We start from the raw sequence: 26623 nt of genomic DNA, 5'->3' as shown, positions 1-26623 counted from the left end.
AAGAGAACCACTTGTATGAATATCAAGAGCTCAGATGGAAACCCGGTGTTCTAAGCACAGAAGGGAAAGCAGAAAGGTGGAAAGGAGTATATAGAGGGTCTATACAAGGGCGATGTACTTGAGGACAATATTATGGAAATGGAAGAGGATGTAGATGAAGATGAAATTGGAGATATGATACTACGTGAAGAGTTTGACAGAGCACTGAAAGACCCCGAGTCGAAACAAGGCTCCCGGACTAGACAACATTCCATTAGAACTACTGACAGCCTTGGGAGAGCCAGTCCTGACAAAACTCTACCATCTGGTGAGCAAGATGTATGAGACAGGCGAAATACCCTCAGACTTCAAGAAGAATGTAATAATTCCAATCCCAAAGAAAGCAGGTGTTGACAGATGTGAAAATTACCGAACTATCAGTTTAGTAAGTCACAGCTGCAAAATACTAATGTGAATTCTTTACAGACGAATGGAAAAACTGGTAGAAGCCGACCTCGGGGAAGATCAGTTTGGATTCAGTAGAAATGTTGGAACATGTGAGGCAATACGGACCTTACGACTTATCTTAGAAGAAAAATTAAGGAAAGCCAAACCTACGTTTCTATCATTTGTAGACTTAGAGAAAGCTTTTGACGATGTTAATTGGAATACTCTCTTTCAAATTCTCAAGGTGGCAGGGGTAAAATACAGGGAGCGAAAGGCTATTTACAATTTGAACAGAAACCAGATGGCAGTTATAAGAGTCGAGGGACATCAAAGGGAAGCAGTGGTTGGTAAGGGAGTGAGACAGGGTTGAAGCCTATCCCCGATGTTATTCAATCTGTATATTGAGCAAGGTATAAAGGAAACAAAAGAAAAGTACGGAGTAGGTACTAAAATCCATGGAGAAGAAATAAAAACCTTGAGGTTCGCCGATGACATTGTAATTCTGTCAGATTCAGCAAAGGACTTGGAAGAGCAGTTGAACGGAATGGACATTGTCTTGAAAGGAGGGTATACGATGAACATCAACAAAAGCAATGTAGTCAAATTAAGTCAGGTGATGCTGAGGGAATTAGATTAGGAAATGAGACACTTAAAGTAGTAAAAAGAGTTTTGATATTTGGGGAGCAAAATGACTGATGATGGTCGAAGTAGAGAGGATATAAAATGTAGACTGGCAATGGCAAGGAAAGCTTTTCTGAAGAAGAAAAATTTGTTAACGTCAAGTACAGATTTAAATGTCAGGGAGTCGTTTCTGAAAGTATTTGCGTGTAGTGTAGCCATGTATGTACGTGAAACGTGGACGATAAATAGTTTAGACAAGAAGAGAATAGAAGCTTTCGAAATGTGGTGCTACAGAAGAATGCTGAAGATTAGCTGGGTAGACCACATAACTAATGAGGAGGTATTGAATAGAATTGGGGAGAAGAGGAGCTTGTGGCACAACTTTACTAGAAGAAGGGATTGGTTGGTAGGACATGTTCTGAGACATCGAGCGATCACCAATTTAGTATTGGACGGCAGTGTGGAGGATAAAAATCGTTGAGGGAGAACAAGAGATGAATACCCTAAGCAGATTCAGAAGGATGTAGGCTGCAGTAGGTACTGGGAGATAAAGAAGCTTGCACAGGATAGAGTAGCATGGAGAGCTGCATCAAACCAGTCTCTGGACTGAAGAAGACGACGACGACGACGACTGACTTTGAATAAAGTAAAGAAACAACTAAAAAATTGAACTGCAATGCCTAGAACTTAGCAAACGTGTCTGGGCACAAGATTGAATCTAGATGCGGATAAGGAAACATCGGAAGAAGTGATCTTGTTAATTAAAAATAATCAAGAGACAAAGTGTGTCACCATGAGACTAAGTATATCAAAGAAACTTTGAAAATCAGTGGAAAACTACTTAAAAATGGACCAATTAAGGCATAAAAAGTTTGCCACAACACAAGAAGAACCTATATTAGCAAGTTCTATTGCCATTACTGCTGACTGGTGGTGTCCACTGCATATTACAGATATTAAAGTTGTAACAAAAACATTCCTATATGTAGTTGGACACAGTGACAGGCAATTCCAGAATAACTATCCAGGAAATGATATGGCCTACACATTTACCAAATGAAATTAAGTTATCCTCAAATCAAGGCTTCCAAACAATCTTAGTTGCAGCAAGGCAGAAGTGAGAAAGAACAACTTCCCAAATATTTAATTAATTTGGGAAAAATCCAAAGATAAAATGTAATGTATTCAATAATTATGAAATTGATCTCTCAGATCATCCAGGAATGAAGAAACTGATATTTTGCCTGTTGCAAAAACGGGTGATGTACAGATGGAACACACTACAACAGAACTCAACATGGTTGGTTTGACAGTGCAGTATTTACAGATTGGTTAAAAAAGTGCTACTTCTTCATAGTAAAAACCCGCCTGAAACAAAGATAATGACAGGAGGCAACCTAACTTCACACTTCACAAGTGAAGTTCTTCACGTGAAGAAAATGACAGTTTGTGTGTATCCCAGTGAACACAACTCATTTGGCACTACCTTTGGCTGTGGGTTATTTCACCCCTCTAAGATTTGCTGGACAAAACTACTAACTTGAGTTCAAAGTAAGCAATCCACAGTTCTCAAATGTACCTAAGGCAATGCCCTTCTTAATGGACTCATACATAGTCTACTGGACAAGATTAAGACAAATCTCCAAAACATGTTCAAGGCATGTGGGATGTTCCCATTCAAAAAAGAAGCTGTACACTAACTTCCAAGTTAACAGTACATAGAAGAGAAAAAGGAAGCTGAATCTTTGCTTTCTTATTCAAAGCCTCTACATAAAAAAACAGATAGCCCTTTCAAATACAAAAAGAAATAAAATTGATGTAAGCCCGTGTAAAGCTGTTTTAGCTGTTCATGGATTGAACACTAGTCAAAAATCATTCAAAAGACAATATGTCTGCACTATACAAAAATTTCAAATTGTCTGCAGGTACAAATGTTACAAACAATCCTCAGCCTAGTTGTTCCAAGTCGTCCACAGCTAATAAACTATCAAAGGCCAAGAAAAATCTCTTCAAAAAGTGTGATAATTGTTCGTAAGAAGATAAGCATGGTGTAATGAAATTACCAAATTCTGGAAAGTGATGAAAGTGGTTTTGATTCTTCAGATGAACCTGCTGTTGAAGATGTGCCGTTTACTAACAAGGGGAAGCCACAACATTGTGATCATTGATTTACTTCCAACTTTACTATGGCAATTCTGAGAAAATCACGAGAAGTTTTAAGCATCTATTATGTAAGCGATGTGTCTGTGCATAAGGTGCTGGACATTAGTGTCCATGGTGGTTAAGTTGTTCAGTTTTGAGCTTTGCAAGTCAAGCATGTATGAGGCAACGGTTCGACTGCCGCTCAAATCTTTATTTTTGGTCAAGTATAAATTCTGTAATATTCAAAAATTTGCATCTATACTATTCGTTCTTGTTACATTAGCAACATCTTACCAGTATGCAGGTTAACTGCCAAATGGGGCTGCCTCTTTGTCTGCAGCTAGAGGCGTTGAGGTGCAAAGTGGTTCCAGGTATCTTACCAGATTACATATACAAGGGATTTCATAAATCACGACAGGCATACATTTTCAGGAAAACTGTGTTTTTCCATTTACATGTCAATAGTTATAAATATGTCTGTTCTAATAATTAAATTTAATTAAAAAAGTATGGATTCAAATAACATGAAACTCACTAAAACTTCAGGCAACTACATGTGGTTTTTTTAGTTCCGTCTCAAATGTCAAATTAAATAATATGACCAGTGATGAAAAGAAAATAGATTAAAAATCAGGAGTGAGTGGGAATCTAAGTCTCACTTCATACACGTTCGTCTTCTGAATCTCAAACATTAACCATTTTACCAGCATAAACTCTTATGCCTGGGACCTATGCATAGACACACCAGATAGGAAATGGATGCACCAGATAGGAAATGGATGCAAAATCTTCGGTTGAGATTTTCTCAGAACTGCCAAAGTAGTGCACCTCACTACTTGCACATTATGTTGTTTCTATGGCCTACTAAAGGTGTACAAAGTTTGAAGCAAACCTGTGATACCAACGTCTTAGTCTCCAGTTGTTCAAGATATTTTTCCAAATCACTTTGTTATGGTGAAAGTAGCTGGGGGTAAAAAGGGGAAATAAAACTTTTCACTATGTTTGTATTATTCGGAATAATTGCAACAAAGAAAAAGGCAGGTGAAATAATGGGGTCTCACTCCACTTACTCAATGAAAACTACATTTGGTCCAAAACAACATGATATATTCACTGCCCCATTCTGTGACGCGATTGGCAAGTTGCCTCCACCATAGCTACAGGCTGATGATAACAGAATTCTGTATAAATTTACAGGGAGAATTTTAATAAAAGTAGTTTAATATTTTTGGTCAATAAAAATTTTGTAGCGTATTTTAAATAAAGGGTTGATAATTATATTCATAGAAATGTGCGTAACACCAATACTACGCTTACCAACATTTTACAAAACACCCAGTTTTCAATAGGGATCACTAAGAATCCAGGACTATTCTGCACATTATTATACAAAAGAAATTTGAGAGGTCAATCTAACCCCACATCAAGGGGTAACAGAGATTCTGCAAAAACATCAAAAAAAGGGGTCAGTCTTATCCTGGATGATAATATTTATCAACAGGCCAATGAAATTTAACACCAATTTAAAAAAAATTAGAGGTGACCTACAAACAGGAGAAAATAGGAAAGCTGAACATTTATTCAGTACCCTTTCATGATGAAACTAAACTTCATGGCAGATTAAAACTGTGTGACAGGCCATGACTCAAAACTGGGACCTCTTGTCTTTCGTGCAAGTCGTGTTTGATATCTCAGTCAGTAGAGTACTTGTCCATAACAAGCAACGATCCTGGATGTGTGTCCAGTCCGTATCAGTGCACACACTGCTGCAGAGCAAAAATTTCATTCTGGAACACTAATAGTGATTACAACAAAAATTTTTGATGGAACTACAAACTATGTCATCAGCTTTCTCTATGTACGAGGTTTTCCTCACAATTCTCAGTTTTGAACTTAAAACCGAAACAAGTGCTGTAGCAACATTCTCTGTCTAACGTTTTGTTATTAATAATGTGGTTATATGAAAATGGAAAGTGCACAATTCCACAGGCTTCAATAATAGAATACGAAAATTAAGGGCATTAACAATTTCAGTTATCATGATAGCTAATGATTCACCATGTTTATTGCAATGTGCACGTATCACTTACCTCAGAGGGTCACATTTAGTGTTTAAATATAAAAATTGAGAATAAATACTACACATGTACATATTGCAGTACTTACATTCTTAACAGTTTTCTTGAAGATATGACAATCTTCTTTCCATCATTAAATTTTGAATTCCTTGTTGAAGAATTACGACCTCTGTACAATACTGGAAACACACAACCTTTTGGCGATATGTTCTTTCTCTGAAACTTATTTCCACCATTTTCATATCTGCATGAAACTTTCTTGTAATTTCTCAACAGTCTGGATTTAGCAAGCCGCCTGTCTATTTTGTATTTTGAAGCAGCACAGGAGGGGCTTGTAGGTAAATCTGGTTTACCTTTCTGCACAACTGTTGGTAAAAGTTTTTGACTAAGTTTGTATTTTTCTGGTCTATTCGAAGCTAGAGGAGAGTTCACTGAGAAATGCATCTGGGCATAGGAAGACTTCTTTTGCTTTTCTGACTTCTTTTTGATAGTTCTGCCATCTTGTATTTCTGGATTTTTCTGAAGTGTTTGATACTGTTTGTGGATTAAAGCCTTTTGCAGTGCTCTGTTTACACACCATGATTTAGTTTTGTCTGGTATTCGCACAAGTTTTGTATCACTCACTCTGACCAGTTTGTTGTGAGAAATCTTTTTCATTAGCGAACAGTTTTCCACTTGTTTTGAACTTTGTATCTTGTCAGCACCACACCTATTCCATTTTTTATTTTGTGCTGCTAAAGTGCAATGATTATTGCTGCCTATGGGGTAAGTACTACTGTGAAAACTAGATTTCGTATTGTGTGTGTTTGAAACAAGACTTCTCTCCCCAGACACAGACAAATTTGACTTTAAGATTTCAGTGACTTTGCTTTCTTGCTTAGTCCTGTCAGGCTGCGTATTTACCAATAAATGATTTGAGCGTTCCACAACATGAGAAAACTTTTTTGGATTAATATGAACACTAGTAGAAGCAGTTCTCTGAAAATGTGGGTTCAGATACACACATTTACTAGCAGCTGGAAATGATCCACTACCTTCAGAAGACTGAGTAACCTTTTGCTGAACACTCTGGATATTATAACATTTATTATGTTTGCTGGCATCAGAATTTGAGCGGTCTCCTGTGTATCCAAGTGGAGCACTTGCAATATCCATTTTATGATGCATTAAAGCTCCTGATGTTTTCAAAATTCGTGGGTTAACATAGATAGTGTTCTTCCAAAGTCTGTCTCTGTCGATTAGAATCTTTGAGGCACGGAAAGCTGAAAAATAATAGTAGTAGTTATAAAAATGCCACAAAAATGCAATAAAATAAGACTTCTCAAAAGCTATTTCACAAAGTCAAGAGCTCTTCATATGGACAATCACACAAAGTGAAAGAATGATTACTGCAGTGGTAGGTAAACTGATAGATCTGAATAAAAGTAAACATTTTTAACTCATTGGCTTCAAATATTTTACATAAATTATCATCCTTAGCAATATCTGTATTTCTGTTACTCTATATTTATTGCCATTGCACATACAGGTAAATACTTTAAAACTTTCACACAACAGTGTATTTTTTGAAATGTAGACATTTCTTTTAGTGTTGATTGGTCATTTTAAGTGTCACCATCAATGGCTAAATTTAGTGTGTATTACAGAATACTACAATTCCCACTGGCAAATTGACAATCTTGGGGGAAGGAAATGCAAAGTCTTCACTGAAATCTTAAATGGTTTTCTTCAAGCTGTCTCTCACTCAGGTCAACCAATACGAAGTGTTTATGATACAAAATTTCTGGGTACTTACAGTAACTGGTTAAGCAACATTATTCATCTTTTTAAAACTTAGCTCAGCTAATATTTGCTCAAAGGAGCTACTGCTTCAGTGTCCAAAGTAGATACCATTGAGGCTCCATACTTTGGCCACTTTCATTTATTAATGTCATTCTGGAGAACGAACCTCCTTTAAAAAATCACTGCACAAAAGAGGCCACCATAACAACAAGTAGCGTCCATCATAAGCACTACTGCCAGTACTTGTTTCAAAACATGCAGAAACTTTCAACCGCCTCACAGTATTCCCCCCCCCCCCCCCCCTCCTGCCAACTTGTCTGTAATAATTTTTCTCTACAAAGAAAGTAGCAAATGTGACTACAGCACAGGTCTTGATCCAGTTCAAAAGAGTTTGCTACTCCAGAATTAGGATATTTAACACACTCTGACCAGTTACCAAATGTCCTCGTAAACAACTGCGGAATTTGTCACCAACCAGCTTTCAGCTTGTTAGGCCATCTTCAGGTGACAGTTCAGTTCAGTGTGACAGCTGTGACCTGAAGATGGCCTAAGTGTCCCTGTAAACCATTTGTGAAACTTTACTAGTCTTATCAAATATTTGACAATGTGTTTTGTTTGACATGTTTGTCAAACAGAGTTTGCTTCAAGTGTTTCAGAGAAATATTGACCAATGGAAGACGTTTGTGTTGACATTTTGTGAAAAAGGACTTATAATTTACCTCCTGTATCAAAACAGTACTGCCAATTATCAAAATGGTGGCAGTGCTGCATCTCTACCAGTCATGTATTATGCAGGAAGATCTCAAAAAGAAAATCAATATTCTACACACAACTTACATGCAGGAGTACAGTAAAATAGAAAAATTCTAAGCTCTCTGGTTCTTCCACAGGGGATTTTTATGTTACCGCACTGTGGTACGTCTATGAATTTTCATTACAGAACCAAGGAGAAGAGAACACATTCACATAACTGTCTTCTTTTACAATGTGAATGCGAAGTAACTAACAAATTATTTAAAGTCTGACTGTCCATTTGGGGGAAGTTTATATGATCAGCAAGTTCCGAATGTAATTTCCATCGCCATGTTTTCATGGGCATATTTTTTCTCTGTTTCAACCATTCCCGCACCCAGAATCTTGTTACCATTTTCTTCTTTAACACAATGCTAGTCAATGCAAGAAATGTTTTATTTGCACCCATTCCACTAGTGCCAATATACTTCAACACAAACAGCATCTGCTTCAAAAATAAGGTTAAATTGACAAACTTTGTTGGAAATCTGAGAGAATAAACAAGTATGATTGATAATGGTGGTGCCCTTAAGAAGCTAAAAGCCAGTTTGAGACCATACAATTTTCAGAACATTAGAAAGCATTTCCTATTAATATAATGTTCTGCCAAGCACTGATGAAAAACTCAATCTATGTTCTGGTGCAATTTAGAAGTATGTAGCCAACATCAGTTAACAAGTTTTAAGGTCACAAAGGCAGTTCACTTGCTAAAAAAAGAATGGACCCAAAAGTCCAATTTCTTGTTTCCTTACCAAGCCAGAGGGTAGGGAAGGTGGTTTGGGGATTTCATAGGGATGAACTAAGAGGTTACGAAGGTTAGGTGGACGGCGGAAAGACACTCTGGCTCCTACCCTTGTAACCGCCCCCGGTGTAAAAGCTGTCCTATGCACCCTGCCACCACCACCTACTCCAGTCCTGTAACCCGGAAGGTGTACACGATCAAAGGCAGAGCCACGTGTGAAAGCACCCACGTGATTTACCAACTGACCTGCCTACAACTTGAAGCTTTCTATGTGGGAATGACTAGCAACAAACTGTCCATTCGCATGAATGGACACAGGCAGACAGTGTTTGTTGGTAACGAGGATCACCCTGTGGCTAAACATGCCTTGGTGCACGGCCAGCACATCTTGGCACAGTGTTACACCGTCCGGGTTATCTGGATACTTCCCACTAACACCAACCTGTCAGAACTCCGCAGATGGGAACTTGCCCTTCAGTATATCCTCTCTTCTCGTTATCTGCCAGGCCGCAATATCCACTAATTTCTAATTTCAATTTGCCGCCGCTCATACCTCACCTGTCTTTCAACATCTTTGCCTCTGTACTTCCGCCTCGACTGACCTCTCTGCCGAAACTCTCTGCCTTTACAAATGTCTGCTTGTGCGTGCGCGTGCGTGCGCGTGTGTGTGTGCGTGTGTGTGTGTGCGTGTGTGTGTGCGTGTGTGTGTGTGTGTGCGTGTGTGCGCGCGCGCTTGGAGGGAAACATTCCACGTGGAAAAAATATATCTAAAAACAAAGATGAAGTGACTTACCAAACGAAAGTGCTGGCAGGTCGATAGACACACAAACAAACACAAACATACACACAAAATTCAAGCTTTCGCAACCAACAGTTGCTTCATCAGGAAAGAGGGAAGGAGAGGGAAAGACAAAAGGATGTGGGTTTTAAGGGAGAGGGTAAGGAGTCATTCCAATCCCGGGAGCGGAAAGACTTACCTTAGGGGGAAAAAAGGACAGGTATACACTCGCGCACACACACACACACACACATATATCCATCCGCACATACACAGCCACAATCAGACATTATCTTCTTGTGTTACACAAGCGCTCTGCAACATACATGTACTAATTTTTATTTACATGACAAACCCTATTTTCAGGGCTATATTTTAATTTGGACTAATGGATCTATGCAGATATTTGTAAAAACGACGATGATACATCATTCTATATTAATGTAATACTGCCGCCTTCTGAAGAAGACAGATTTAAATCTGTCAAAACCTAGGTAAAGATTACTTTATCCATTGCAACTGGCTGGCTGTTTTTAGTCTTATTATGTTTCAAAATTTAACAAAAACTGCATAATTTTGGAAGTTTTAAAAATTAATAACTCAAAACTGAATGGTCTAAAAAATTTTAATTTGGGATATTTCTGCATCAACCATTACTACAAGCGTACAAAAAAATTTTCAAAACCTGAGATGTAAAGAACCAGACCATTCATTAAACTCACATGGACTGGTCCATTACCAAAAATTAGCAGACAGAAGCAGAAGTCCAGTTGGAAAAGGTAATAAAAGAAACCCATCTACACCCTGTACATCATTTTACAACAAACCAAAGAAAATACTGACACAAATTCCTGCTTTTGCAAGTAACATACTATTAAGGGTATGATGTGCTTAAATTGTAGCACAGAATATCACTTCAACTGTTTTAACGTAAATCCTAAATGGAAAGTGTGGCATTGCACTAAATGTGACACGCAATGTCAAAACCCAAAGAAAAACACCGACAAAGACATAATTATTACAGTACTTTTAGAAGACTTACGTACTTAAAAATATAAATATTATGAGTACAAGCAAAACTAACAGAAATCACAATGGCGTATCACACAGTGATAAGATAAAAAACGTGGAAAGTGTTTTAGTTTCACACCTGAACAGAATCCAAGTTCACAGTGATAGTTTTTGTCAGTTGACCAACAAGGAAAAACTTCAGAACAGCACTGGACAAAAACTGCAAAACTGCAAGTATTAGTATTACCAGACAATCGTGGATCTTGACTAGTTGCAACTATCAGTCAGCACAGTTCAAAGCAACCACGGCTGTGAAACCAATACCTCATTATCAGAAGTGGTGGTGGTGGCAGCTTACGGGTACTCAACATCATGGTCACCAGCATTCTGACAAAAATTCTGCATGCAAACCTCATGAATGGTGATGAAGGCTGTCCGCCCACGTGCAGAGCAGTTTATGATGCATCAAAGCCTGCCTTCCTACCCCGACAGTTTAGGGATGAGGCCTGATAGTTCACAAAATGTCACCACTCTTGTAACACTGGAATCAGTATTGGTGAGTACGGTGGGCAGATCTCTATCGACACCGAGGGTTATTTGTGATATTAATATATAAGACATGGTCTAAATATGCTGAATTGAAAGTGACATACCACAAGTGAGACCGCCAAGTGATGGATCCTCCCACCAGAGGAGGAAGCCATGCCTTAAACGGCTATCTCTGATGCACAGCCTGGTAAGCAGAACCCCCTTCCAGCAGTGTGGCTGACACGTTCCGCCATGCCTATGTGGTCGATTTGAGCAACCAAAGCTTGTTTTCTGTCACCATCAACCACACAGTCTACTACTGATGTATCTGTCAGAATGAGATGACTGTGTGCAATGGGATGGGACATTGACAGGCAACACCATCCCGAGATGCTTGCTTGGCTGCATTGTTGTATCCCGATGCGGCCAGGTACAAAGCAAAAGATCACCTCTTTGCCACTGTGTTGGCGCCACTGTAAGAAATCGCGAACCAACTGGTCTACTGGGTACATTTGGTGAAGTGCTTGTAGCACAGTAAGCAAGTCAGAACAGACAAGGAACCTTGTATGGTGATTACTGAATCCTATCCAGTGCCATCATAATCTAATACTACTCTGCATCATAATTTGTAAATTATTACGGAAGACGCGCATTGAAAACCCTATCAGGAAAATCAGGAGAACAACCGAAGACATTCTCTTGCTGGGATCCATATGTGTAAACTACAATGAAACTGTGGTACGTACTTAATATGGAAGAAAAAGTTGTAAAAACGTAACCTGGAGTACTGTGTCATGCTTAAAAATACTTTGAGGCTTCGAAGATACCAAGGCAGCAACACATTCCATCCACGGCTGTGTATTCAGAGGTCTGAGATCTATATCCTAGAGACAGTCAAGCAGCACGTATCCCAAATGGCTTAGTTGCATGGGGACCATGCCTGAACAGCATTTTTAGTGCCTGTCAAACCAAAAGAACACTGCATCGAATCCAAAGTGGTGGGCATCAGTCTCTGCACACAGACTTTGAACTGGACTAGTCTGAAAAGCGTCAGTCGATATCTGAAATGCCCTCATGGTGGGCAGTATCTAACATCTTGAGGTAGAAACACAGACTGATCCACAAACCACACTGCCACAATCTAAATGTGATGGAACAAATGCCCTATAAAACTGCAGGAGGCAGGACCCGTCAGCTCCCCACACTTTTCCGCTAAGGCATTTCAAAATATTCAATAACTGGAAGCCCTTTGTTCATACGTCTTTCATGTGTGGGAGCCAAGTTAATTTTGAGTCAAATAATAAACTCAAAAAGCGCAGTGTTTCCTGAAAACTTAAAATATTTCCCCCCACTGTGAGCACTGGTTGGTTAAAACTTCCAACGAGCATGGCTAAAACTGACACATGTAGTCTTCTCCAGTGAGAAGCGGAAACCAGTTGTCTTGGCTGAGGTTTTCAGCCTCCTGATCAGATGTAGCTACTTCATTATTATTGTACAATTGGAGGAAGAATAGAAGATTGCAAAGTCATCCACAAGCAAAGAGCATTTGACAGGGCTCCTGACTGCAGAGGAATGCCATTGATGGCAATGGCAAATAATGTGACACTGAGTACACTGCCTTGATTCACTCAGTAGGTGGGATTATACTAGACATGGCTTACCCCTCAACTGGAAGGGCAAGGGTAAACTAGCTGGGCTAATAGCAAGAAATGTAAGGGGGGGGGCACTGCCATGAGTGGTAATATACCGGTGGTCATAGGTGTTGGAGCAGCACCTTTTTTAGGACAGAACCAAGTCAAGTTCTGAGAAAAGTAAAGATTGAAACAAACCTTCAGTTTGATAAAGAAATCAAACAGCATAATCCTGGCACATTGGATAAGCGAACACAACTGTTGGTTAAAAATTTATAGCAATCAGCAGAAATTTTATTTCGACCTGATTTCATCACAGTAAATGTGAAATGCCAACTATCTTTAGTGCGTCAAAATATTAGAGGGCTTAGAAGTAAAATTAATGAACAACTTATGTGCACTGATGAATTAGAGTCATCAAACACTGTTGATATAATCTGCCTCTCTGAATATCATGTGATCACTGGTATAGATATGTTAAACCTTACAGAATTTAAGTTAGCCTCCCACTTCTGCATACAAAAGATGGAGAAAGGAAGAGTTGCCACATCTGTTTTTAACAGTTTTAAATTTAAGAATATTTACATTAATAAATTTTGCTTAGAGCAGCACTTAGAAGCATGTGCAACAGAGATAGAATTTCATAATAGGTCCTTTATAATACTAGCCATATACAGAGCACCTTCAGGAAATTTCAACCTGTTTATAAACAGTCTTGAAGATTTATTATCTCATCTAAATTAAAAAAAAGAAAAGAACTAGTGGTTGCTGGTGATTTTAATATAGATGTCCTGAAAAAAAAACTGTCAGTAAACACTTACTGAAATCAGTTACATTGTCATTCAATTTAATTTCTACTGTAAATTTCCCAACTAGGGTATACAAATGATCTAAGACTGCCATTGATAATATATTTATAGACAAGGCAACAAAGCCACATTACAAAAACAGTAGTAAATGGGCTATCTGGCCATCACATGCAACACCTAACATTAAATTTTGAAAATTGTCAGGGTAAAAGATCTGTCAGAACTGAGTACAGAAGGCCAATAAAACAGTCAAAAACTCTGAAATTTAGGAGATTGCTCAAAAAAATTAATTGGCTGGATGTTTACAGCATCCAAGACACAAATGGAAAATACAAAACATTCATTAATAAAGTTAGCACCTTATTTGAAAATTGTTTTCCCCTGAATGTAACTCATATTAAGCAGAAGTCTAATAAGAAACCATGAATCACACAAGGGATAAAGATATCATGTGAGACAAAAAGGAACTATCTGATACATAGGGACACCTTTGATACTAGCATTATAGCTCATTACAAAAATTACTGCACAATATTGAAGATTGTCCTGCATTATGAGAAGAAGATAAATACATCCAGCAATAAAATAAAAATAATATGGGATATAGTTAAGTCAGAGACAGGTAGGACCAGAAATGAGGAGGAATAAATAGATCTAAAAATAAATGAAACCCTGGTAACGAACACATGTGTTGCAAACCATTTAAACAAGTATTTTGTCTCTCTTACAGATAGCATGGGGTTGTCAAGCTCAGTAAATAATGCAATGGAATATCAGACCAGTGCACACAAGCAATCTCAGTAAAATGGAATTGACACTTACTTCACCCAAAGAAATAGAATCCATCATAAAGTCCTTGAAATCAAAGCATTCTAGTGGTTATGATAACATATCGACAAAGTTAATAAAAGAGTGTTCATGTGAGCTTAGTCATATCTTAAGTTGTTTCTGTAATCAATCACTTGTAACAGGAACATTCCCGGACTGGCTTAAATATGCTGAAGTTGTACCTCTCCACAAGAAAGGGGACAAAGAAATGCAGTCAAATTACCGACCGCTCTCACTTTTGCCAGCTTTTTCAAAAATCTTTGAAAAGGTTATGTTCAAGTGTCTACTTAAGCAGCTTAGTGAAAATAACATACTGTCAAAGTTACAGTTTGGGTTACTTAAGGGTTCTGATATTGAGAAAGCTATTTACACTTACAGTGAAAATGTCTAATTCATTGGACAACAAATTGAGGCAACTGGCATATTCTGTGACCTGTCAAAGGCGTTTGTGTGAATCACAGCATTCTTTTAAGAAAATTAAAATATTATGGTGTCACTGGTAGGCTGCAAAGTGGTTTCAGTCATATCTTACTAATAGAAAACAAAGGGTGTCATTACATAACACTTCAGCAGTAAGCAATCAGACATCATCTGGCTGGGAAGAAATTACATGTGGTGTTCCCCCAAGGTTCCACACTAGGCCCACTATTGTTTCTTGTGTATATTAATGACCTGTCATCTGTTACATTATCAGATGCCAAGTTTGTCTTATTTGCAGATGATACAAACATTGCAATAAATAGAAAAGAAAATATAAATTTAGAAAGGGAAGCTAATCAAATTTTTACTGACATTAATAAGTGGTTCATAGCCAATTCACTGCCATTAAACTTTGAAAAGGCCCACTATATGCAGTTCAGAACTTACAACAGATTTCCTTCTGGTGTGTGTATAAAATATGACAACATGGAAATAGGAGAAGTTGAGAGTGTAAAATTCTTGGGATTACAACTTTATGATAAATTCAGTTGGGAGCAACATACTAACAAACTGATAAAGTTTTATTGATTGGCGACTCCATGTTGTCTTGTGCACTACGACCAGATAACAGATATACTTGAAAAAAGAGACAGCATTGGTCGTATATTTTTTACTATCGCAAAATCGATTTTCTGTCACTGAGTGACCATCTTCAGTGCTATATTGTATAACTTAAATTAGGATGCACTGTTGTCACTCAGTGACAGAAAATCGATTTTGCGATAGTAAAAAATATACGACCAATGCTGTCTCTTTTTTCAAGTAAACTGATAAAGCACCTAAACAAGTATGTGTTTGCAATACGAATGATGTCAGACATAGGAGATATAAATATAAAAAAAACTGGCATATTTTGCTTATTTTCACTCTATTATGTCATATTGTATCATATTTTGGGGTAACTCCACAAACTGAGAAAAAATTTTTAGAGTACAGAAGCGTATAATAAGAGTTATGAGTAGTGTAAATCCAAGACCATCATGTCGAAACCTATTCAAAGAACTGGGCATATTAACCACAGCTTCTCAGTATATTTATACCTTTATGAAGTTCGTTGTAAATAATACTTCCCTTTTTCCAACTAACTGCTTAGTACACAGTATCAATACTAGGAATAAGAACAATATACATAAAGATTTAAAATCCCTTACTCCTGCCCAGAAAGGAGTCCAGTATTCAGCAACGCATATTTTTAATAAGTTACCAGCAGCCCTTAAGAGTTTAGTTTCAGACAAGGCACAATTTAACACAATTTAAAAGAATTTTAGTGGTCAGCTCCTCCTATTCTATCCACGAGTTTCTCAACAAGTGCAGTAGACCATTTTAATGAACATTTATTATACTTTAATTTTTGACAATACTTGGTTGTAACAGCCAAGTAACAACCTACTGTGTGAATGATGGATGTATGGAAAGCAGATGTAAGTCTTAAGTCTGTAAATAGTGGAAGTTTAATTTTAAATCTTGTACATAATCTGACTTCTTAACTGAGAATCACTGAAATGAACAATTTACTGTAATTTTTGACAATACTTGGTTGCAGTAGCCAAGAAACTAGCAAATGTCTGAATGATGGATTTAATGAAAGCAGATGTAAGTATTAAACCCGTAAATATTAGAAGTTTAAATTATACATAATTTTACTGTTTATTGACTGAGGATCATTAAAATTAATGAAACTCAAGTTTTTCTACTTACATTTTTGTAATGTGTTTATCTAACATGTTCCACACCCAGGAGGATTCCCCTCTTTTATGGGTCTATGGAATGAATAATTAATCTAATCTTTCTCTTGAACATAGCAGTCAGACAAGGCATCACCAACATGATACTGAAAGCACCGGTCCTCAAGGATTATTCATGAAGTTGGTAAAAGATGATATACCTCTAAGTAATGTTGTATGCTTTTTCGAGATAAAAAACATACAAACCAAATGATTTCGGTGTAAAAAGGATTGCTGTATTGCCACCTCCAGCAGGATTGGAACAGCAGCACCTGAAACTGCACTGTGAGCAGCTCAGGTGACCTCGGGATCAGGCAGCCAGACGAGGTGTTGGTTGACCATGTGTTCAAGAGTCTTATCCATACAACTGGTAAGGGGTAGGCTACATGCTGGTAACTGTTAGGGATGCTACTGTTGTGCCTGGTTTCCTTAATGGAATTAATATTGCCCCCTTCAGAGTCATGTGGTACTGTCCAACACACCATATCAACTGAAACAATAAAGGAGCTGTCCTTTCACTTCACAACACAAATGATGGAGCACAGCATAATGAATGGATCTCATCAGGTCTTGGAGCAGTCTCTGACCACAGACAGAGCCGATTCTAGTTCCCACAAGGAGAATGAAAGGTTGTAGACTACTTCATTACACAAGAAGAAGTGGAGTTTCCTCATCTACGCAGTCCTACGAAACACCTGAAATGCAGGAGCTTGTCTGGATGACGCAGGGACTGCAAGCGTTCAGCTAAAACATGAGCCATTTTTCAACAAGGCCATAAGGGGTTGTGTACTGACCTTGCATGAAATCCACCTTACTGATTCCTGAACTTTTGCAGTGGAATTGGACCAATTAATGGATATTGCGAACTCCTTCCAGGAATCCCTCTTCTGTTCTTTTATCAATCGGGTCACATGTGCTCTTGCATAAAGGTTTTCTGTAGCTGGATGGTGTTTGAAATTCCGTAGAGCTGTTCGCCTGGCTCTGAATGCCAACCAACACTAGTGAATAAAACATTCTTGGTTTTCCAGTTGCATCAATTCGAATAAAATCCTCGAGCTTTCGATGGCCATCTCCGCCATCGTCTTCAGAAATTCACTGACTGCCAGGGCTGCTACGGTTTCTCACTTATATAAGCATGATGACATCATCAGCAGCCAGGGGCAGGTGCCACCTGACATCAGCAGTGCTGCCACAGGCAATAGCTCCGCTAGCTGCCCGGATCGACTTATGTGCGCGTGCCACATTGGGTCAATCTGATTGGTTGCTGATGCTGTCATCATGCCTATACAAGCAGGAAACTGTAGCACCCCCAGCAGTCAGTGAATTCCCGATGACGATGGCTATCGAAAGCTCGAGGATTTTATTCGAATTGACACAGCTGGAAAACCGAGAATGTTTTATTCACGTATGCCGTCTTGAAAGACTCCAAGGACATGAACCAACAATAGTCATTACACCAAGGTACAGATTGTCATCTGAGGTTATTGCTATGCTCAGGGTGATATGGGCTACTGCATCCTGCGCACAATCCTTTTGTTCAAAAATAGCCTGTCGACAGTACAGCAACCAATTTGCCCTCTGAATCATCGAATCATCCATCTTTGTGGTCTCGTGTCGACCACCACCAGAGTTGGCAGACGGATTCACACTGGGAAATGGTCACTAGAATATAAATCTATAGACACTTTCCACTGAACTGAGTCTGCAATAGCTGGGGAGCAGAAACAAAGGTCAATGGCTGAAAAAGAGCCTCAGCTGTGGGAAAGTGTCATCTGACTCGAGTTCAAAAGGCAGACAGTCTCAGAATGGAGAAGTTGCTCGATAATTTGACTCCTGCACTAAGAGATACTGAGCCCCACAGCATATTGTGTGCACTGAAGTCCCCCCACAGGGAGGAATGGGTATGGGACAGCCCACAAGAGTTCCATCAGTGCATCTGCAAGGAATGTAGATGCACAGACTACAGATAACACAATGTGATGTTAAATGGTGCTAGGACTTTCATGGCAACTTCTTGTATGGCCATGTTAATAGGGACATCATAGGAGTGGCATCTGTTATCAATGGGAACAGACACTCCACCTTCAGCCTTGTCTCTGGTAATATTGTCCTTCCTGTAGAGAGTAACTCCTTAATGCAGGTGTGTCTATGACTTTGAAATGGGTTTCTTGCAATCAGATGTAGGTCAGTTTCTCCTGGCCAGGAGGTGTAATTCTGCCAAATGTGATCTGTATCCATTTTAATTCCATTGCAACACAGGTGTCCCTGTGGAAGCCATTGATTAGCGATGGTTAGTCTTGCCTTTCTCCCTCAGATGCAGTGTTTTATACAGGTCAGGGGTAACGTTAGCCGGTGCCCAGCTATCCGGTTCCTCCAACTGGAAATCCATATCCTCAGGAGTAAAACTCCCATCTGAGAGGGAGAGAACTCACCGAGCCGAAGGTTTAACTGCCACTTTCTTTCGACTTTGAACTACTTTTTGACGGACTGTTTCCTTACTTATGGGGGGGGGGGGGGGGGGGGGGGGGGGGGGACTTGGTTGCTTGGGTTGAGGGGACAGCTTGGTAGGCTTACGACGGTTGGCAGCAGTATGTGGCTTAGCCATCACCAATGGCTTTTGAATGATTTCTGGTTCAGTGTAGAGTTTTCCCATAGATACACTGAAAAAAACATGTTCGTACTTGAATCTGTGGTCAGTTTGTGTGAAGGTGTCACACTTTGTGACTTGCTACTTAACGGCCAATGCAAAAGTAGCAGCAAAAACTAGAGGCTGCTTAGCTTTGAAAGCTTTTTTAGCTTTACCACACAGTATGTGTCTCATGACTTTCAACTGCTGCCTTTTCCTTTCCTCATTGTAAATCTCACACTTGCTGCTCCATATGGGGTGATCCCAAGAGCAGTTTTTACATTTCAGAGAAAGTGTACAAGAATTGCCCAATTCGTGACCTGAGCCTCCACAATTTCCATGTGCAGCCCTCCCATTACATCCCGTACTGGTATGGCCAAATCTTTGACATATGAAGCATCACACCGGATTAGGAACAAATGAACAAACCTTAAGACAGAGATAGCCTGCAAGGATGTGTTCAGGTAATTCTGTACTACTAAACGTTATAATAAATGTTACAGATCATTCAAAACAGTCTCGACTGGATAGTCACCTAAGGCCTTACATATCCCAGAAGCTTAGATACCTGGTTTGAATTAGCAGTTTCAACTAGAAGAGTTCCATTATGAAGTCATTTAACACTTTTTAGGGACCCAGCAATACCTTCCAATGGCTTGTGAAGGCATTCTCAAAGATTTCCCCTATTCTCTTTATTGCAATGACAGTGTTATTGCACACTAATGGCCTGTTAATGTGGTTCTGAGACTACTACTCCAGGGGACTGACCAACCCAGCTCTCTGACGAGTGGGTGTAGGTACTACCTCACAGTACACCTGTCCCGTCAGTAGTAGTAGTTTGACGAGACCGTTCCATAGTGACACCAAGAGACGCTAGGGAAACCAACATCGACCTAGACAGAGCTCTGCATGCCTGAGCAAGCCTTACACGACCGGGGGTGGCAGGTACCTCAGGGGTTGCCTGCCAGACTATTTTATCTCAACAGCCATTCACTTCACCGGCACCTAACATAATTTGAGGGTTTTTTTCTGAATAGGTGTGTGTACATTCCTCGCAATCCAGGCAGTGAAGCCAAGGTCCCCATTCTCCGAAACATACAAAATTCCATTGCCGCACCTCACCTCATGGTGGTCACTGAAGCGAGCTGGAGCTTACGGTAAAGGACCGGCGACACTTACCAGTTCCCAGCTCAGGAACCCAGGGTCTCCTAGCCTGTACCCAGCAAACGAATGCTGAGCCCCTGGGGAGCCATTATTAGAAATATGGAAGCTAGTAAAATCTGCTGACGGCAACTGTTTAAACCAAAATGATTTTTTGTTGTAATAGGGATCAAATAATATGTATAAAAATTAATCTCAAATGAACACACTATATCTGGAAAGATACCTGAACAAATTCATGTACACAAATGGCACACACTGCAATATGCCCACAAGTACAACTAATCACATTGGTCCCGTGTAAAAGAAATCACAGTGGCTTATAAATGTTACCGATATTTGCACTCATTTCAGAAATCTCCAAACTATAGACAGCTGTATTGGTCGCAGGTTGGATACTGTGCATGGCTTACATCTTAACAGGTTTGAGTCAGCAACTGACAGCCAAACAAATTTCCAACTTTGTTACAACAACAGTAAAAGCAGCTATAGCAATACTGACAGCAACAATATAAATATCATCATCATCATCATCATCATAATCATAATCATCATAATCATCATAATCATCATAATCACTTGCAGCAGCAGAATAATCGTCACTGGAAACAAATGAGGAAAATCTTCAAAATCCTGCAAATGATACCTCATTCACATATGGGCCATGTTGTTATTGTTTTCTTCTTCTTCTTCAGTCCAAAGACTGGTTTGATGCAGCTCTCCGTGCTACTCTATCCTGTGCAAGACTATCTCCGAAGAACTATTGCAACCTACATCCTTCTGAATCTGCTTACTGCATTCATCTCTTGGTCTCCCTCTGATTTTTACTCTCCACACCTCCCTCCTGTACTAAATTGGTGATCCCTTGATGCCTCAGAACGTGTCCTATCAACCAATCCTGCCTTCTAGTCAACTTGTGCCACAAATTCCTCCTCTCCCCATTTATTTTCAGTACCTCCTCATTAGTTGTGTGATATATCCATCTAATCTTCAGCATTCTTCTGTAGCATCAAATTTATCGTCCATGTTTCACATCCATACATAGCTGCATGTTAACAGCTGAGGATACACTAAAGATTACAATGGCTAAAGCATCACTATCATCATCAGTATCAACAACAAAACATGCAGCATCTGCACCAACTCTAGCAAAAACACCAACATCTCCATCACAAACAACTATAGCAGAAGTAGTGCCCACAACAGCAGCTGTAGCAGCACCATCACAAACTTACGCATTTCATAACAACAGCAACAACAGTAACAACTGTACCATCAAAGAGAGGGAAGGGAGCTACAGAAGAAGAAGAAGAAGAAGAAGAAGAAGAAGCAGTGTCACATGTCATGGGTAGGTGGAAAGCAGACCTTCAATCCTCTCTGCCTAAATGATTTTTTGGTCTAAAGCAGCAAGAGGAAAAAGCCCACAAGATTAGTAGTGTAAAAGATTCTATAGACCCACTCCAAAATGTCCAATCTGAAAGGAATAAAAGTGTTTATCTTAAAAATTTACTGCTAATCTGAATATGAAAGTGGTAAAAGATAAAGAATTTACTGTAAGGAAATGATAGATCGGTATTTACCATCACAATGTAAGAAAGATTACTGGAGTTTTCATTTTTAGAATTTATTGTAAATAAGGGATAGGTTTTATATTTTTTGTTTAAGTGAATATTAGGCTACTGAACATGAGTCTGTGGTGGTGTTGCTACACAGCTGCTGCTGTTAGTACTGCTGCTGCTTCTGTTCTTTGTGGTGGAGATGATGACGGTGTTTTTGTCGGAGTTGGTGCACTGCCAGTTTTGTTGTTAAATTTTATGGATGTGATATAGTGATATGCAGAAAACTGCACATAAGAGGTGCTGTGGCAATCTGTTAACCAGTCACTCAGTTGCTCTCTTATGAGACTGGATTTAGATTTTTTGTATGAACAGAACTTTGAAACTGCTGATATATTTAGTGAAAATTTTAAGTCAGTAATAATATCCTTCTATAAATCAACTAATGTTATCACAAATACATTTTTAGATAAACTAGACACGACATTAGATGTTGGAAGACTACATGGATGCACTATGTTATAGTAGCCTACATGGAGATCTGAATACAGATTTTGTTACAACACAAATACAGTGTCACTGAATTGAAGAATCTACTAAGACAGTGCAATTTACCCACTCAATAATCGACCCGCAGAGACCACACTTGTCTGGACAATATTTTGGATTTAAAATTACAGAAGAATTGTGATGACAGTGTTCCTACTTGCAGATCAAAATCCTATATCCTTACGTTATAGAAGTAGGTCCCCTCTTGATATCAAGAATATAACTACACCAGTCACAAAAGTTATCATCAGATGTGTCACTGAGGATAAAATTATCAGCTTTTGTCATTCTCTTGCTGAAGATTGGTTTGGCTAATGCTATGGTGACACTTCACTTTATGATATGTCATTTATACAAATGATATGCCCTCTAATTCTACAATATTTCTGTTTGCTGATGACATTAGCTTTGTAGTGAAGGACATTATGGGCAACACTGGCTCTGTTTCTGATACTATAGTTTGCGACGTAAGTTCATGGCTTGTAGAAAATTAACTAAGGTAAAATCACACTAAGAATAAGTTTTTACAGTTTCTAACAAACAATTCAACAAAATCCGATGTTTTAATTTCACAGAATGGGCATATGATCAGTGAAATTTAACAGCTCAAATTTCCAGGTGTCAGATAGTAAATTGACAGAATGTTCAGGATCTTGTTCAAAGACTTAATGATGCTATTTTTATTATTTGAACAGTATCTGAAGTAAGTGAACAACACGGAAATTACTCTACTTTGCTTATTTTCACTCACTTATGTCATATGGTATTATATTTTGGGGTACCTCTTCCCAGTCAAAGGATATTTTTGGCTCAGAAACCGGCAGTTCAGGCAGTATGTTGTGCAAGTTCACAAACCTCTTGTTGACCCATGTTCTCTAGTCTGGAAGCAGTTATCACTCAGTTCATACTAGGTGGAAATCCAACCTGCATTTGGACCGCACTTCCTTAACTCTTGTGCAGAAACGTGTGCAGTATACTACTGCATCCAGTTTCAATAAGCTACCACAAGAATTCAAAAACCTTAGCAGTAATCCACGCACTTTCCAATCTAAAATGAAGAGTTTCCTCATGAGTCACTCCTATTCTGTTGAGTTTCTTGAAAAATTAAGCCGATTCTTATGTTTGCCGATTGCATTTACTTAAGCATATGACTTAACTTTCTTGGGTTTATGAACATTTTATTTTATCTATTATTAGTTTTATGTTGTAATTTCGTATGCTGACACGTTCCATGACCTTTGAGATTTGCTCCTCAATTTGGTCCTATAGAACTAGACATGTAAATAAATTAATATTTGACAGATTTTTAGAGGCATTTTTTAAAGAATTTACTGACAGTTTTTCCATATAGAAATGCAAAGTAACTGTCAAAGCCTTCAAAGCAGACAATATCCATGTTATACCACAGAGCCAGCCAATTTTAAAAATCAAGTTATATTGTTTTACAACGTATACAACAGCTCTATAGACTGGCCATGACAGATTAGACCATGTTAAATCTAGGAATAAGAATAAAACATGCCACTGTGGAATCCAAAAAAACACAGAACCAGTTTTGTGACTAGAGTCAGCACAGGTTGTTACCATCATCATCTGGATGGTGCATTATCTGAAGGAGGCCTACTACTAGAGGATAGAACCTTTTATACTTTTACTCAATGACTGTGCAATCTAGACTTTCTTACTAATTTCAGATATGATCAAGGTCCAATAGTACCTCAGTTTTTGGGCAAAGTGTAGTTGAATAATATCGAAAACAGCCACCAGTTTGAGAAAATTACTTTATTCAGTAACATCATCTCTAAGAACTTCTGACTACTCTATGACAATTGGTTCAAAAATTAACATAGGTGATCAAATGACTTCAATTCAATATTCAGCTTCAAAATATATAAACTCTTATTGCACACTATTTGCATGCCACAAAAAGATGCAGGTAACTTTTGTATCTGTTTGCTCATTAGTTACCTTACAAATAACAATGCCTAGCCTGCCCATTGTTAACTGTGACAGGAAATGTTTAACAAACATTCAAAACAACATACAACACAATCCTACCAAAAAATTATCTACCCATATCATTGTGTGGTTGATGATTTTAGAACACTTACACACAAGTAACAGAACTAGGTGAATCTGTATCATCCTCACCTCTCACCCAAAGGCACTCTTTCAGTGAGGAATATACTTTTATACAAATGGTTTCAAAACAGCAGAAAACAAGTACTTAGTGCACTGTTTAGAGACTTACAGGTAATGAAACCATTAGGCCTACTGACTAATTTATGTACAGTATCTAAATCCCAAAAACTAACACAGTAAAAAAAATTCTTCAGACACTTGAATAAACCAAAATGTTTGTCTTATTATTACATGGTGAGAAAATGTAACTACTCTGTTTAGCAACCATCTATGTATTACAATGGTTGATTGCAAAATTCACAGCTATCGAGTAAAGCCCATTTCATCCACTAATAACAAAAGAAATGGAAACTTAAGTGACGGGTCAATTTGGTTACAACCATCATGAATTTTATGGGAGAGTTGGGTTCAACTACTAGCTTGACTATGCTCTAAATTGCAATATCAATGGCATGAAATGTTAGTTAATAAATAACACACTGATAACTGCTATCGGATTTACATCCAAACCCCAACTATAACTGAAAATAATAGTAACTCACGAATTCCATCGGATTTTCAAAACCATAGGCACTATCTCTCTAAATAATACACCAAATTAACTGCTGTATTTGAGCAGCTGAAAATTAATGTGACATTTCTGCTACTATGCGACCAGGAAGCTACATATCTTGAAACACCGAAGAACTACCTCAATGAAAACCCAACCTGTAATTACTCAAATACGACAAAATGAGAAAAAATAAAATCGCTGAAAAATTATCCAATAACACAAAAAATTACTCAGTAAAAACAAGCAATATAATGTGCAAATACTTACTATTGCCTACACAGTGTGTGTTCTCCATTTTTAATTTCGATATACTTTGGTTCGACATTCGCTATGCAGTTCCCTCAGCTTGACACAGCAACAGTTGTATTACAAACGCAGGCACTAGTGAATGAACTCAAATCTTATTTTTTGCGTCACAATATCGCTAGATTTTCAATTAATTCCATTAATTAGCATTTGTTCAAACAGCCCACACGCTCGATGCACTCCATATGGTGTAACATGAAGTTGCCCAACACACCTCCCACAAAGAACACAATCTGTCAAAGATCAAAATGACATGAGGGGAAAAAAGTTATTCTTGGTTCCCACCAAAGTTCTTCACCATCTAAAAAACCCCAGAGCCGATCAAATCATATTTTACAACCTGAGGAGATGGCATATAGCATGTATATCCGAGAGCTGTTAAAAGTCAAACAAAAATTAATAACTACCATATTATGGAAGACATTTAAACTGAGAAAAATTAGCCATTTCGTTTATCATTATTACGACAGAAGTTACATAATCAGAAACGTAACGCTTTGAACTCCTGGGATTATTTTTGACATGGTTAACACGACTACGTTAAGACATGAAATCATTTACACAGTGAGTCAGTGACACTTCTTCCTGACATCACTATGACGTGTTCATACCCAGTTTCGACTGTCGAGGATGTTTATCGACTATCATGGTCGAATCGACACGGAGCGCGGTTAGCACGAAGCTACGTGGTATACTTGTTGTCGTAACCAACTGGTCGTAACTCAATAACTATTAGAAATAATGCCACTGGTCGCTGTTTCCAATACTCATTAATTTCAAGTAATAAACTGCGGTTAATCAGGATATGCATTTCAGAAATGCTGTCTGCAATTTGCACAGTGTCAGTGTATGCCTCATAAGGATAAATATATTGAAACTTATTTAAAGATTACACACCAGTGGATAAAGCACATCTTGCCTCATCTTATGCGATTTGACCTCTTTATTGACTTCTTTTTAACTGCGCTGTTCATTCTTTTGGGGACCATATGCATAACGTTATGTCGACTAGTCACGTACACAAAATTAAACATACTTTGCACAACACAACAGTAAATGTAGTATTACTATAAGAATATCATAGATCCGTAAAAAGATTGTAATTACGAAGTAGCGTTTTCACTGTGGTAAACATTCTTGTACACAAATTAAAGTGGCAACTCATTATTTTCAATTGATTCATTAACTGCAATTTTGAAAACTATTATTGCCTTTTCTTTTTATGAAAGTAAGAACCAACCAAGTTCACACTCGTTATTTTCATGTTTTTTTTGTTTTTTTACGAAAAGTGCTTATCACTAAGCTCTTTCAATGGTAAAAGTGTGCTAGTTGTGTGAAATATATTCTAATTTGTGCGA

At 38.3% G+C, this 26623-nt stretch overlaps 1 protein-coding gene across 1 annotated transcript in view; it reads right to left on the bottom strand.

Annotated features, from left to right (window-relative positions):
• LOC126188277 (uncharacterized) overlaps positions 1 to 25842 on the bottom strand; it is a 59151-nt gene extending 33309 nt beyond the window's left edge. Inside the window, exons 1-2 of the mRNA XM_049929860.1 lie at positions 25227 to 25842; positions 5356 to 6529 (exon numbers count right to left, since the gene is read on the bottom strand). Coding sequence (XP_049785817.1) covers positions 5356 to 6529; positions 25227 to 25284 — 1232 coding nt within the window. The 5' untranslated portion in view covers positions 25285 to 25842. The remainder of the gene's footprint in view (positions 1 to 5355; positions 6530 to 25226) is intronic.
• Between the last annotated feature and the right edge of the window lie 781 nt (positions 25843 to 26623).

This window comes from Schistocerca cancellata, chromosome 5 (assembly GCF_023864275.1).
Source record: "Schistocerca cancellata isolate TAMUIC-IGC-003103 chromosome 5, iqSchCanc2.1, whole genome shotgun sequence".
NCBI classification, from domain to species: domain Eukaryota; kingdom Metazoa; phylum Arthropoda; class Insecta; order Orthoptera; family Acrididae; genus Schistocerca; species Schistocerca cancellata.
This window is presented reverse-complemented; position numbering and strand designations above follow the sequence as displayed.